General features: G+C 37.2%; 1 protein-coding gene across 7 annotated transcripts in view; it reads right to left on the bottom strand.

The window, feature by feature from the left end:
• Positions 1 to 674: 674 nt before the first annotated feature.
• The window catches only part of arhgef2a (Rho guanine nucleotide exchange factor (GEF) 2a), a 56,890-nt gene continuing 43,206 nt past the window's right edge, over positions 675 to 14,358 (bottom strand). For all 7 annotated transcript variants that reach the window (XM_079590061.1, XM_079590065.1, XM_079590062.1 and 4 more), the window contains 13 exons: positions 13,335 to 13,452; positions 12,820 to 13,068; positions 12,592 to 12,668; positions 11,664 to 11,839; positions 10,136 to 10,203; positions 9,731 to 9,919; positions 8,839 to 8,937; positions 7,393 to 7,442; positions 6,950 to 6,991; positions 5,630 to 5,680; positions 5,203 to 5,514; positions 3,401 to 3,596; positions 675 to 2,161 (listed from right to left, as the gene is read on the bottom strand). In XM_079590061.1, coding sequence (XP_079446187.1) covers positions 2,091 to 2,161; positions 3,401 to 3,596; positions 5,203 to 5,514; positions 5,630 to 5,680; positions 6,950 to 6,991; positions 7,393 to 7,442; positions 8,839 to 8,937; positions 9,731 to 9,919; positions 10,136 to 10,203; positions 11,664 to 11,839; positions 12,592 to 12,668; positions 12,820 to 13,068; positions 13,335 to 13,452 — 1,698 coding nt within the window. In that variant the 3' untranslated portion in view covers positions 675 to 2,090. The remainder of the gene's footprint in view (positions 2,162 to 3,400; positions 3,597 to 5,202; positions 5,515 to 5,629; positions 5,681 to 6,949; positions 6,992 to 7,392; positions 7,443 to 8,838; positions 8,938 to 9,730; positions 9,920 to 10,135; positions 10,204 to 11,663; positions 11,840 to 12,591; positions 12,669 to 12,819; positions 13,069 to 13,334; positions 13,453 to 14,358) is intronic.

The following is a 14,358-nucleotide window of genomic DNA, read 5'->3' as shown; positions in this document are numbered from 1 at the left end:
AACGTATTACTTTAAAATTTTACAACAAAATATCTGAGTTACTTTTCAAGTAAGTAATGCAAGTTACTTTGCTTTCCCATTTATTGACTGACAGCTCTCCTGTCCCAATATTGAGATATTTTTGTGCGCGCTGTGTACACATGGATCTTATTGTGGTTCTAGACTAAATGTGAGCATTCATTTACTCACAAAAACAGATTCCGTATCCCTCAAAATGAATAAAAACAGTGCAATGCAAACTCAAATTATATTCAACCTGCAATAATTAAATATGTCAACACAAATATACTTTATGTAATCTATTTATTAACTAATGTATTTGCTGATAACATTCGCTTATCCAATTCAACCACAGTAATAAGCAAAAAGATAAACATCACATTTGTGTTTAATTTGTAACATTTTTAAGTTAATTTGTTTCATTTGAGTTTCATTCGTGTGCAATCCAGAAGGGCCCAGATGAGAAAAAGTAACACAAAAGTAATGTAACATTACTTTGCATAAAAAGTGACTAAGTAATTTTTTAGGAAGTAACACAATGTTGTAACACTTTACTTTTAAAAGTAACTTTTCCCAACACTGGACTTAATAATAACATATTAATATAACACATTTTATCACACTTTTCCCTTTGATTTACTTGAACAAATTAATGATAATAAACCAATCCTGATGATGTTGTATATCAACAGTTTTTATTCCGTAATAGTATTCTACATCCACTTCAATATATCATTCATAATTTTTCGGATGAGTAGGTTAGGATTAAGGGTGGACCTTCATAGAAAATGTAAAATAGTTACATATTCTCAATATTAATATTACTGTAATTTAATCACACTTTTCACTTTGATTTACTCTCATACAAATGAAAGATAAAAAACAATCCCGATGATGTTGTATACCAACAGTTTTATTTGATCCACTTCGATATATCTGAAACACTGTATGAACATTTCAACAATGTTTCTGTCATTTTCAATACAAACATTTTTATGTGACTTCAGTAAATCCTATGTTTTCTTATAGTTACTTCAAAACATGAAGAATATCATCCTACAATAATTTCTAAGACGTTGCTTCCTGAAATGTTGAACTGACTAAAATAAAAGCATATATTTCAGCAATATTCTAATTTTGGCACATAGTCAAGTAATGGCAAACAAAAAAAACATTCTTAAACAAATTAAAACATAAGCAAAACTGTAGTTAAGACACATCAAAAGTAGGTGTTACTGGCAGATTTTGGTGATGTGATCTATTTTAATCAATAAATCTTCTTATATTTACAAAGTATTCCCCATTAACACACACTGTGGGTTGAGGAACCATTCATAATATCATACTACTCTATCATAATAATCTTCCTGGGTTTATTAAGATCATTGCTATAGATGTAAATATACATATATTGCTATAAATTGCAATATAAGTCCTTCATAAAAAAGTCCTCAAAATAGTCATTTTTGTTATAGAGCCAGTAGTTTTGGTCCCAGTATATTATGTTGGTATATTTCAAGTTATGGCTTCTTTCTAAACTGCTTCAACATGCCTGAAATAATGTATCTTTCCATTCAAAATAAAGGAAAATAAATAAATGTCAAATAAAGCGCAAGAAAGAGACATTTCTTTACAATGACCTCTCACGAACAAGAACGTTTTGCATGCTCCAGCATCGGTACAATGATCTCACATACAGTACATAAATCTCAACGGTACCCTTGAGCTGGATCAGTTATGTTTGGTTTATTTAGATACTTTAAGAATCTTAAGACAACTATCAAGTGCAAAGTCCCATTATTTGCATGACTCCATCTCCATCACGGTGCTTTGGCATATCCTTATTGGTCCGTGGATGTCAAAAGCCATATGTTTTGGATTCCAAGAAGACACGTTGAATATTAACATGTCATAAACGGCCACACAGAAGCTGTAAGCAAAAATTACTGGATACAACTAAATACTGTTTGTATATAATGAAATGAATAGTCATAAACTAAGTAAGACTCTTCCCTGTTCAGAGGAAGATCTGCTCATGGAGTCTAATAGTTTGTTCCAGGCCAGTCTTGGGTTGAGGAATCAAAAATACATTAGCAGTGCGAGACCTCTCGGTCCCGGGGGTCTGACGCGGACTCGCTCTCTTCAGGAATGTCCTGCAGATCTGCAGATGATGAAAGACAGATAAATAAAGATACAGATCTAAAGCAATCCTGAGTTCAAAGTAGCATACTATTATAATGCATACTACAAGCACTTAAAGAAAAGTACACAGTGCAGAGCAACAGCAATAAATGCTGCTAACCTGCTATCTTGCCAGAGTAATGAAGTCTAAGTAATGGTTCATATGCCTTTATTAGCAACGTATTTACCTGGACACTTTCATCATAATTCATCCACACGGAGAACAATTTAAAAAAATGACAATCATTTATTTTTGCGTGCAAATGAAAACGTTTGAAATTAAAGTTTGGGGTCAGTAGGACGTTTTAATGTTTTTGAAATAAGTATTTTATGCTCACTTGCATTTATTTTATCAAAAATACAATAAATAAAACAATAATATTGTGGAATATTATTACAATTTAAAATAACCTTTATAAAATTTTAATTTATTTTAAAATGCCATTTATTCCTGTGATGGCAAAGCTGAATTTTCAGCATCATTACTAAAAGTAATTAAGAAAATAATAATAAAACAGTAATCATTTCTTAAAATTTCTGTCTGTACAGTATGTACATAAGGTATGATCATTGTGAATGACACACTAGGTCTGGGTGAGACATTCAGCCAGCAATTATCCACCTATAACACACACACACTTTCACATTAGTAATCCACCTAAATGTACTTAAAACATTATTCTTTGACTACGCAGGTTCTCCTGTCTGACAGAGTTTAGTGTGTGTTGTACCTTTGTGTGTGGGTGTGTGGAATGTTTCATGTGCTAAATTCAACATGTGTTTGTTTTGCACATCGGTTGCATAACTGTGTGTAGGCTGCTTATAGTGTTACAAAGTTTACAGCGTTCTGGGTGAAGTGCATCTATGCAGACTGTCTGATAAATATGTAACCATTTCATATAAAAATGGAGCAAAGTCAAAGCCAACAACTTCCAGGCAACCAGTCTCCTACATTGAGCTATTCTCTTGTATCATTCTTTAAACTTAATTCAATATTTAAATGTACATTTATTTACAGATTTATTTGTTAAGTAGCTAGCTATATAATAATATTTAACATTATTATCTTAATATTTGTATATTATTATATTAATTATAAATATATGTAATATTGTTATATTATTAATTATAAATATATTATAAATATGTTTCCTATTAAAAAACATCTAGATGTATATTATTTGTTATAATAATGTCGTTCTGTGTCATATCTACAGACCTCTAGGGCTTTCTGAACGAGGAGACACCCTCGAATCCACATCATCGTCATCGTCATCGTCATCATCATCAGATATCACGTCCACTTCCACATCACTGCATTCCTGCAGGCCGTCTGATTGCTCCATCGATTCCTGGCTAGCCAATGGGGTGTCAGTGTTGGGGTCAGTATCACTCTCTCTGCGAGTTGGTGGGGCCTTGAAGTGAGGAAATGAGAAGCGAATGAGATTTTGCGAGCTACTACATTGTAGGTCTTACATACTTTGAGCAAACACCACATGGCGCATACTAAAGCGCATTGCTTGCACCCTGCTTGCGATAACATCAAAAATGTGCACAAATTAATTTACAAAAGGCCATATTATGCCCTTTTACAAAGTCTTGATTTTGTTTTTTTTGGGTCTACTAGAATAGGTTTTCATGCTTGAAAGTAAAAAAAACACATTCTTTTACATATATTTAGCATTGTTGCAGCACCTCTCTTCCCGGTCTGTCAGTAACTCCCTGTTTAGTTCCTGTCTCTAATTAGCTCCTCTTTCCCAAAAGCGCAATGTGCTCTGATTGGTTGACTGGACCAGTGTGTTGTGATTGGTTAGTCCTGGGCAGTATACCGGTTCATACCGAATACCGGTGTTTATTTTTGTTATGATATGAATCTTTAATATACCGCAATACCGGTGTATGTTGCTTAAACAACGTTTGAAGCGTGTTGGACACTGTTTGAGAGGGTCCCTTTTCACTGTTGCACTGTGGTGATGCACAGCTGTATGTGTTACTAAGCGTGACGGTGAAGATGGATAGGTTAAACTATAATTGATAGCTGTAAAATTATATTACAGTGTTTCCCATAAATTGGTTCACAATATCAACACTGCCCGCCACAAATAGATTTTCCAAAAGGCTTTGTCATTGTTACATAAACATGAGCACTGCACATTTAAAAGTCAAAACGTGGCGCGGGTGTTTTTATATGAATGTATCTTTGAAGGGAACTGACTGTCTTTAGAAAAGTTTCAATGTTATTTTAATTTAATCTTTCTTCATCTTTCCTGATAAAGCAGCGTTTATGAGCGCTGCGCTGCTTTGTGTAGTCGTTACCGGGGAAACCGCTATTTCTCCTAAAGCGCCTCCTGCTGGCTGCTCTTTGTAAACAGCATCATTTTGTGGGGCCTTGCAAACCTGTATTAATACTAGTAGTGTGGATTGTTTCTACAATATTCATTCATGACAGTAAAATAGGGCATTCTAAGTCAATCTACTGCATTATTTACTCTTTCAATCAGTAGAAAATGTGGTTAACAGCCAGTCATGCTTGGGGAAAAAAAATACACCGTCATATACCGTGAAACCGGTTTCATTTTGAAAAATACTGTGATATAAATTTTTGGTCATACTGCCCAGCACTATGATTGGTCACCCGCTTCCAGTGTGTTTTGGAAATGTCACGCCTCCTTACCATAACCGCAAGTTTTAACGGACTGCTTACGCAACTCAACCAGTTTTATTGCACTTACCTAGGGCGAAAATTATTTAAATGAGGAATATTGTGATGTGTTCGTTCCCGGAAGAAAACTCAAGTCTACAATCAAGGTGTTTCAGGGAGTTCAGAAACAGTGTGCACTGATATAGAGAATAACTCCATTTAGTGTGGATTATGTGCTCTGTAACTTTGCATTTTTCATGCTTAGGCAGCAACAATACACACTGAAGAAAGTTGACAATGTAAAAAAAGCATAATATGTCCTCTTCAACATGTTTTTAAACTTGCTAAAACCTTGCTAAATTACACTAAGATGAACTCACCTGTGATCTTGTAGTTCCAGCTCCATCCCCTAGAATGGTGCTATGGGTCTTACGGTCCCTGAGCTGTTTCTCCAGCTGGGCTCTGGCTCTCTCGCTGTCCCTGAGTTTGCCCTCGGCTCCCCTGAGGCGCCCGAGCTCCTCCTGCAGGAGACTGTGCTGGCGTTGCAGCAGGGCCAGCTCACCCAGCGAGCCCATATCACTGGCACTATCCCGGGACAAAGAGCGAACTGTACGAGCCCCTGGGATGGCTGGGGAGACAGGGCTCTCTCTTAGGCAGAGCTCTAAGATGGAGTCCTGTCGGATCACCACACCCTAGGAAAAACATATTTAAAATGTAATATTTTGCCACTTTATTGACATTAACATTTTATTTTGGATCCTGTTTGTACGTAAGATTTGATAAATGTATTTTGCAATGCACACATACCTGCAGAACGTGTAACTGAGCACTGAGATTCACCAGCCTTTGTGACACCTCCTGAAACACAAGACACATTTGTGATGCATCACATTAATATATAGACACAAGTCTATATAAGCCTATATATATATAAGTGTATTGGGGATATATAAGGATTGCAATCTTTAATGGAGGCCAATATATTTTGCAGATAACTGAGTAAATGTATTAACTAAAAAATAATAATCATACTGATAATGTAAATACTAAGTAAATACTTTTTATCTCACAATTCAGACTTTTTTTCTCTCAATTGCGAGTTTACATCTCGCAATTCTGACTTTATATCTCACAATTCTGAGAAATAAAGTCAGATTTGCGACTCGCAATTCTGAGATAAAAAGTTGCAATTATCTTTTAAAATGTTTTATTCTGTGGCGGAAACAAGCTGTTTCCATACAGCCAATAATTTCACCTAATCATCTGTTATGGACTTTTTTTTTTTTTTTATGTGCATTTTTTTTGTAACATAAGATGTAAATGTTTTTTTTTTTGTAACATAAGATGTATGTCTCATGCATCACTAGGTGATTTTCAAGATTTCAAGATCCAAGGTCCATGTTATATTGATTTGGGATCATTTTAATCATGATTATATGCTACAAATAACAATATGACTTCTGGGCCATTCAAACGGTACACTTTCTCACATTCTGTCTGTGGTATTTTTTAACTGTTGGTCTGTGTACTTATTATTAGCATTTTGTGCAACTAATGCTGCATTTTCAAGGTGCTGTATCGAGTCATTTAGCTTTTAAAACTATGATTGAGACTTCTGAATTCTATGCATTCAGTAATATTGTAAAATGTTATTATAATTTAAAATAACAGTTTTCTATTTTAAAATATAATTTACTCCTATGTTGGAAATTTTTATCTTCATTACTATAGTCTTCAGTGTCACATGATCCTTCAAAAATCATTCTAATATTCAGATTTTCTGCTCAAGAAACATTATTCTTATTATCAATGTTGAAAACAATTTTAATGCTTTACAATTTTTTAAGTATTCTTTGATAAAAAAAAAAAAAAATTTGAATTTGAAATCTTTAGTAACATTGTAAATGTCTTTTGAAAAATGTAATGCGTCTTTGCTGAATAAAAGTGTTACTGTTTTCTTAAGTTACTGACCCCAAATGTAATTAGCCAGTAAATTAAAAAGCAGTAGTCAATTTGCTAGTACTCTAGTTTAAAATGTTCTAATGCAAAAAGTTATTTTTCATCCAAGAAATATAATCCGCATTTCCATAGATGGCACACATTAACTCTTGAACTAAATGTTAGTACCTCACTTGGTGGCTTGTCCTCCATTTGATTCCCATTACCATCCTGTACAGAAACATTTTTTTTTTTGCATTATTCACACAATCATAATTCTGAACCAGCAGTTTCATTCAAAAGCTTTAATTTGTCAGCACACATTGAAAAGCACCATCTTGCAATGTGTCGATGAAAAGGGAGATAAAGTGCAGCTTTCAAGCACCAGTGGTGAGTCGTGATGGAGAGTTTTTGGTAGATTCAGGTTGCTAAGGAAACCTGCGAGTTTCAGATGACTAATTTTTTTCAGCATTACATAAAACTCAGTAATAGCATCGAACCATCTTATTATGTGCATAATTATTACATTTCATGAAACATATTTGATGCAGGCAGATGTGAATGTCAAAGACGGTGATAACAAACAGCTCACTAACAGATCGCATTTTCTAATCAAATAATGTTTTGTATACCTGAGCAGTTTGGTTCTCCTGAGAGCCATTGACTAATACCTCTTGTCCATCTGGAAGTATGGAGGAAGCACAATGGTCAGAAAAATGGGTATACTTAGTAGGGGTGTAACGGTTCAAATAATGGTTACGTGAGCTGAACTGTGACTATTGACCAGCTGACTTAGCACGGCGTTCGTGGCTCGACTGGTTGAGACTGTTTTCCAAAGATGGCTCCTGCCTGTATACGCGTAATGCACTGTCTTTATAAAGTATCTTCTTATTAAACTGTCTGTACACTTACAAAGTTCTCAATGCTTCGGTTTGCATGTAGGGACCCTCATTATGCTACCGTGTTAGTGTGAGGCTATTTTGAGCCTTGTTAGTGGTATTAATAACTAGCGATTTCTTTTTACTTATTCGATGCCCCATATACTAGCGTTATAAGCTAATCAATTTTTAGAGATAAAATTCTTTACATTCGATTATCATGAAAACACATCCCAGAGAACGATCGACTCGGTAACCATGTGTTAATTACCCCTAGGTACATTTTTCACCGGAATTGTCCTTTAAGACATAACCTACTATGGTCGCATGTCAAGATGGGCATGTTGATATGATTCTTGTGTGAATTTGTCACATCACGTTCCAATTTTTGTCCGATTAAGTGCAAGATGACTTTAGTATTCACGTGCTGTCTGAGACATGTGCACGCTTCGGATGAGTGTGCACACAAAAGTTCTCTTACACATCTTGCGCTTGAATGTTTAAATTGGCAAGGCTTAAAAACACGAAAATGATAGTTTTTGTGACAATGCAGCATTGGCCCGATTGGGGTGGTGACAGTTCCGTCAACTGTCCCGAGCGTCTTTCACGCTGGTGCTGTGCCATCATGTTTTATGGCTGTCCAAATTTACACTGAGTGCCTTTTTAAACACAAAAGGCAATGTGTGCTGTTTTGGTCTCACCTGTGCTCACATGCTATCACCCGGGTGATGGCTGGTCATTAGAGCACTCGCGTCGAACAAAGTTTACAAAGAGTGACTGTTTTGTCCACTTATTTTTTCTTCTTCGCTGTTGGGAACGTATTGGGAAGCCAGAATATTCCCATACAGGATATTTATATGAAGCAGACAGCGGCTCTATCAGCAGCTAGAGGAACTGTGATAGAGCAATAGATTTACATACTAACAGTTGATTGGACAGCTACTCTCACGTGAAATGCATGCAGAGTGTCATCAAAAGAAATAAAATTAGCGGCCTGTTTTTTCTTTCTTTTTCTTCAACAAACCATATTATAGATGCCTCGTCAGATTTGAGATTAACCGCTTGCTGAACCGTGGGTGGAGAACGGTACGATTACATTTTTTTACCGAGAACCGTTACACCCCTAATATTTAGCCAATCAGATACATTAAAGGCACATTTATTTATTTACATATTGCAAGTTTGGTTTTTGACACCTACTGATTACTAGCGCTCCACTGTGGTTGTGATGGCCGTTGGAACTGCAGGGCAGAGGAACCTCAAAACTGGATCCTAATATCAGCTCTGTCAATCTGTCCACTGCAGAGAGAGAAAGAAAGGTACATCATGACATTTGACAAGATATTATGAAAGATCTGAGGATGAGCTCAGATGATTTAGCTAAAAATGGATGGTGAACTTTTCAAAATAGGAAAAAAAGAAAGAATAATCAAACATTTTCTTTTTACTTTCACAAAACGAGACAGAAGCGTGCAGAGGCATACTGGCAGCAAGTATGAATCTTATTATATTTTTCTTTTTTTATGTTGTTGTTAATGTTGTTAATACAACTAATATATTATGTGTGTGTGTGTGTGTGTGTGTGTGTGTGTGTGTGTGTGTGTGTGTGTGTGTGTGTGTGTGTGTGTGTAAAATACAACAACAAAAAATTCTACTTTAATGATCTGTCATTTATTTATTCAGAGGCTGGGTACATTTTTTAATCGCTCAGATGCTGAAACTGATTAAAAATGAGTGTTAAAAATTGTATCTCTATGAAATAAAAATGAAAATAATACTATCTGACATATATATATATATATATATGTTGAAACTGACAAAAAATCTGAATTGGTAAGCACAGAAGGTTGTGTTTTTTTTTTTTGCAAACATTTCAAGCCTGATAGTCTTTTTTAAATATAGCCTCACATGGCAAAACCTCTGACCAAAATTCTACCTTCGTTTCTGTTGCCATTCACTGCTTACTCATATTGTGAATACTGTAACCTATTAATATGGGCGTTGAAATAAATGTGCACTAGAGGGTGAAACAAGCCTTATGCAGGGGGAACACCCTGCTTCAGCCACAAATGTAACATCCTGTCTATCTTACCCTCAGTTATGGCCTGTGTGAGCAGCTGTTCTCCACGCAGTGCCTGAGAAGACTCGGCTCTGAACAGGTTTCTGGAACAGGACGGCTGCATGACCTCGTAACCTCCCATGACCTCCGCCAAGTCAGAGAACAGGGTGACCCGCTCCTGAAGCAGCTCTAACACCTCCCTGTCCTTCTGCTGGATATCAGCTGAAACAGAGAGCATGAGGATCAGTACAGTAAAATATCAACATCAGCTTCTTCACGCTATCAAAATAGTGGCCTTGTTCCACCTTCAAATTCTGTGTAAAGATGTCATGACAACTTGACATGAAAACAACTGTAGTGATTCATAAAAAAATAAGAATGATAAGTTTGCCCCAGTGTTGGGAGTGTGAATATGTGTGTGTAGTGTTTAAAGCAAACCTTTTAGTCTCCGCAGAAGGGCCTTGTCTTCTGTTTCTATAAGAGGGAATTCTTCTCTTGATGGACAGCTGTGTGATAAAACAAATGGTGGTAAAGAAGAATGATCCATACAAATAGTAGTTTTAAATGGTTAGTTTATGTCTATTAGACTGTTTTCATTTGATTCCTCTGGCCTTATCTTGCACCCAGCGCAATTGACTTTGACGCATGTATCATTCCTATTTTCCCTCCACAGAAGCACCTTGGTAAATTAGTGAATGAACTTGTGCTCGGGGGGCGGTGCAGCGAAAAGAGGAGGCGTGTTCCGGCGCAAACGTTCCCTGGTGCTATTTTGCAGTTTTAGAAAACAATTCCGCCACTGACCAGGAAAAACCTAGTCTAAAGACAGTGGCGCGTTATTCAGATGTTATTTTAAGGGCGCATGCTTGGCCATTATGTAGCGTGCGCACAACGTGCATACACTTTGCTTCTCTCATCTATACAGACGGAGCAGTTCCAATTTTTGCAAACCATATATAATCACCAGAAAAATTACCACACGAGGGAAATCATTGTGGTGTCCATGAAGATGTGAAAAATAGGCATAAATCTAGCTTACACATTTACCGAAGCTAATTTGGGTGGGTTTCTCCCATCATCCCCAATGTCACTTCTTTGTCTTTTACGGCCCTGAAGAGAACGTCGGTCTCCTCGGCTGTGAACCACTCCTGGCGTGCGCTGGCAAATCCGCCGTTATAATAGCAATCCGCCATGGAACAAGCGCATCTGCTCTTAAAGGGAATGTGAGAGGACGCTCTGATTGGTTTATTTCACGTTACGCCCAAACCACACCTATGAATAATGAAGCTACTTCAGACCAACCCATTTTAGATTTGTGTTGGGTGCAAGAGTAATTTATCCCGCCGGTATAATAGCAACAGCGCCCGAGACCCGCCCACAAAGAATACTTGCGTTTAAGATTGTTAAAATAGGGCCCCTCATCTTCGTGTGCATTACTACAGCCACTAAGTGACAAATAATACATATTTATTATTATTATGAACAAGAAGAAACACATAAAATGATAATTAGAATGATGTATAATAATAATAATAATAATTATTATGAAGAATAAATAAATAATAAATAAATAAATAACATTTACTGAATTTGCTGCCTTTATAACATCACGCTTACGTTATTTTCCATGCATATATAAATAAATGGATCTTTAATGTTTTATTTTAGGAAGTGTTTTCCTCGTAAGTGGATCATATTATTTGCTGGTCCTTGGCATCAACTGAATTAAATGAAATGAAATGCCCGATCTATAAAGTAAGCTGTCAAATTTGGTTTTGCCGGGCTATAACGTAAACAAAAGCTATTGGCAACTCAAGCTTCCCACAGAACTGACATATGCCTTTTAAATGTCCCACTCCTGAATTTAAAAGAAAGTGCTTTCATGTGATTTTCTAATTCCACTGCAAAATGTCAAATGGTAACTGTGAGTGCAGTGCAGACTGTTAAGAGTGTGTTTACATGTATGTACCTGCTGATGGTTTGCTGTATGTGCCGTAACCAAATGTTTCTGTCTTCTTTAGAGGCTGCATAGAGCTCATACATCTCAGGTGGGCTGGACTCACTGCTTATCAGGAACAACCCTCGCTCTTGATTGGCTATGTCTCGGACCAAGAGATTCTGCAGTGACACCACAGCAGACTTATCCTACAGATAGAATGAGAAGAAAAGAGATATTGTTGTCAGGTACAGATTTACAAAAATAAATAGCTTAGAAAAGTAATAGCACATTCCTCTTTATCAAGTCTCACAATTTGAGGTATCATAGGACGAGTTACAATGTCTACGTCATAATGCCTTCTGCAAATGTTTACGTCACAATGTGAAATATTAGCATAACGCCCGCCCACAGACATTCGCAAAGAAAGATGACGAGGCTGTCGTGGAGACGCTGTATGTTTAGATGTAAAAGCAAAATCCCTTCGTTAGGCCTTCTGAAAAAGGACGGAATTAGGAATCATTGGAGATTTATTCATTACGCTGTTCCTGAGCAGTACAATCCAAAAGTTAGCTTGTGTACAGCACATTTTACAAAGGAGAACGTGGGAAACAACATTTCCGACACACGCTTAAAGTGTTTGGCCAATCACAATGTACCAGGTCAGCTGGCCAATCAGAACTCTCTGGGCTTTTCGGAAGGAGGGGCTTTGTTGAAATCAGCGTTCTAGACAGACTGGGAATAGAGGTGCTGTTATAATGTACATTATGTGGAAAAGTAAAGTGTTTTTTGAGGATTAAAGTATGCTAACCTATTCTATTAATCACACCCAATAAACAAACTAATGATCTTTTAAAATAGCATCATATGACCCCTTTAAAACCTTGAACAGACGAGAACCCTAAGTACACTATGAGCACTAGCAATATGGATACGTGGCGTAGCAAGCAAAGTAACGTACCAAACTGGCAAAGATGTACCGTTGATCTTTCTCTTGCAAGAATACTAGAATGTCAGTCATCAACAAAACCTGAACATCTACAACAGAAAGAAAAAGGGAAATGCAGTACATTAATACACCCAAAAGCACAAGTACATGTCAGCTAATACAATAGCGTGTTTGTTAATCTCCATCTCACACTGACACATCACATTACACTTCCTAATAACCAGCCGCAGCCTTCTGTACCTTTGAGCCGAGAGCCAGGCGTTTTCCAGAGCAGCGTGCCTTCGTGTATCAACTGTCTCCGGAGCAGTTCGGCCGGTCTGAACAAGGCTCCAGAGCGGAGTTTGGCCTCGGCCCGCGGGTCGACCCGGGAGCGGATCTCTTGCAGCCGCTGTGTCCTTTCAAGCTCCAACACCTGCTGGTCCACCGAACTGAGCAGCTCCCGCATACAAGACAACGCATGTAACAGACCTGAAGCTTCCTCTGGATTGTCTGCATTACACACAATAATCAGTTCATAAAAATGTCTATAACCAGGGGCATTTTATATGACAATACCATCCTATAATGTGACCATTATGTGGCCATTTCATAACTTCATTATGTATTTATATTATAAATATATTTTTTTTTAAATAATACATAATATTAGAAGGACAGAGTAGTTTATAGACATGGAAGGGAAGGGTGGAGGTGAGAAGCTGAGAAGCTTTAAATACAGTTAATATTGACATTGGCGACATACGCCCGAGACTCACCTTTGGTGTTGTCATATATACGTTGCACCAGGACGGGGTATTTAGTGATGCGCTGAGTGACCAACAGGATGCACTCCTGGAACCCGTGACGACGCAGTAGAGGACCCCGATTCGCCCTCTGAGAGGACACAGAATGACAAAGACAATGATAAATGGACAGTTAACCATTTCTGCCTCTGTGCATTGTATTTACATACACACACTCTAAATCTGCATCCAAAACCCACAGCAGCTACCATGCTATCTAGTCAGCCAGATGTGTATGAAGGCAAACTGGTTTAAAACAGGCACCATAATGTCATGTCTAATGAGCTAGAATTAATTTAAGTGAGCTTAAATGTTATCCAAGCATGGATGACTGCAAAATACTTATTTCTCAGTAGAAATTGAGTTATTGTAATTTGTTTTATTACTGACCAGGGCTTGACAATAAGGACTGCCTGATGGCCTGGGGCCAGCGTGAAAGACACTCGGGCCAGTTGACAGAACTGTCACTTGCCAGATCGGGCCAGTGCTGCATCATCACGGAAGTTGATAATTTGTGTGTTTTTATGCCTTGCCAACTTAACTATTCAGTGCAAATAGACACGGAAGTACCCACGTCTCTCAGTGGTACTCGTGTGCTGTGTGATAAGTTTTGTGTGTGCAGCAACACACATCCAAAGTGCGCGCCCAGAACGCTGCGCATCACAGCGCGTGAATACTCTTGTCGATTATCCTCGTAAAGATAGTCGGTTATGTCTTAAGTAGATGTAAACATGAGAGATAAAATGCATGTGTAACAGTATATTAGATATGTGCAACTCTTCAAGTGACAGCAGCCTAATATTCCTGCTGCTCTCTGTTATTATGTTAATCAAACAAACAACAGTTTTATTTTATTTGATTCATTTATTCGTTTTTTAGTGGTGGGGCCCATGCAAATTTTGGCAGGGCAAGTAGAAAAAAGCAGAAGAGTTGAACCCTGCTGACTGTAATAAAATGACTTACAAAACTCGAAAACTATCCCAAAGTGAAAGTTTGA

This window comes from Phoxinus phoxinus, assembly GCF_949152265.1.
Source record: "Phoxinus phoxinus genome assembly, chromosome: 19".
NCBI classification, from domain to species: Eukaryota; Metazoa; Chordata; class Actinopteri; order Cypriniformes; family Leuciscidae; genus Phoxinus; species Phoxinus phoxinus.
This window is presented reverse-complemented; position numbering and strand designations above follow the sequence as displayed.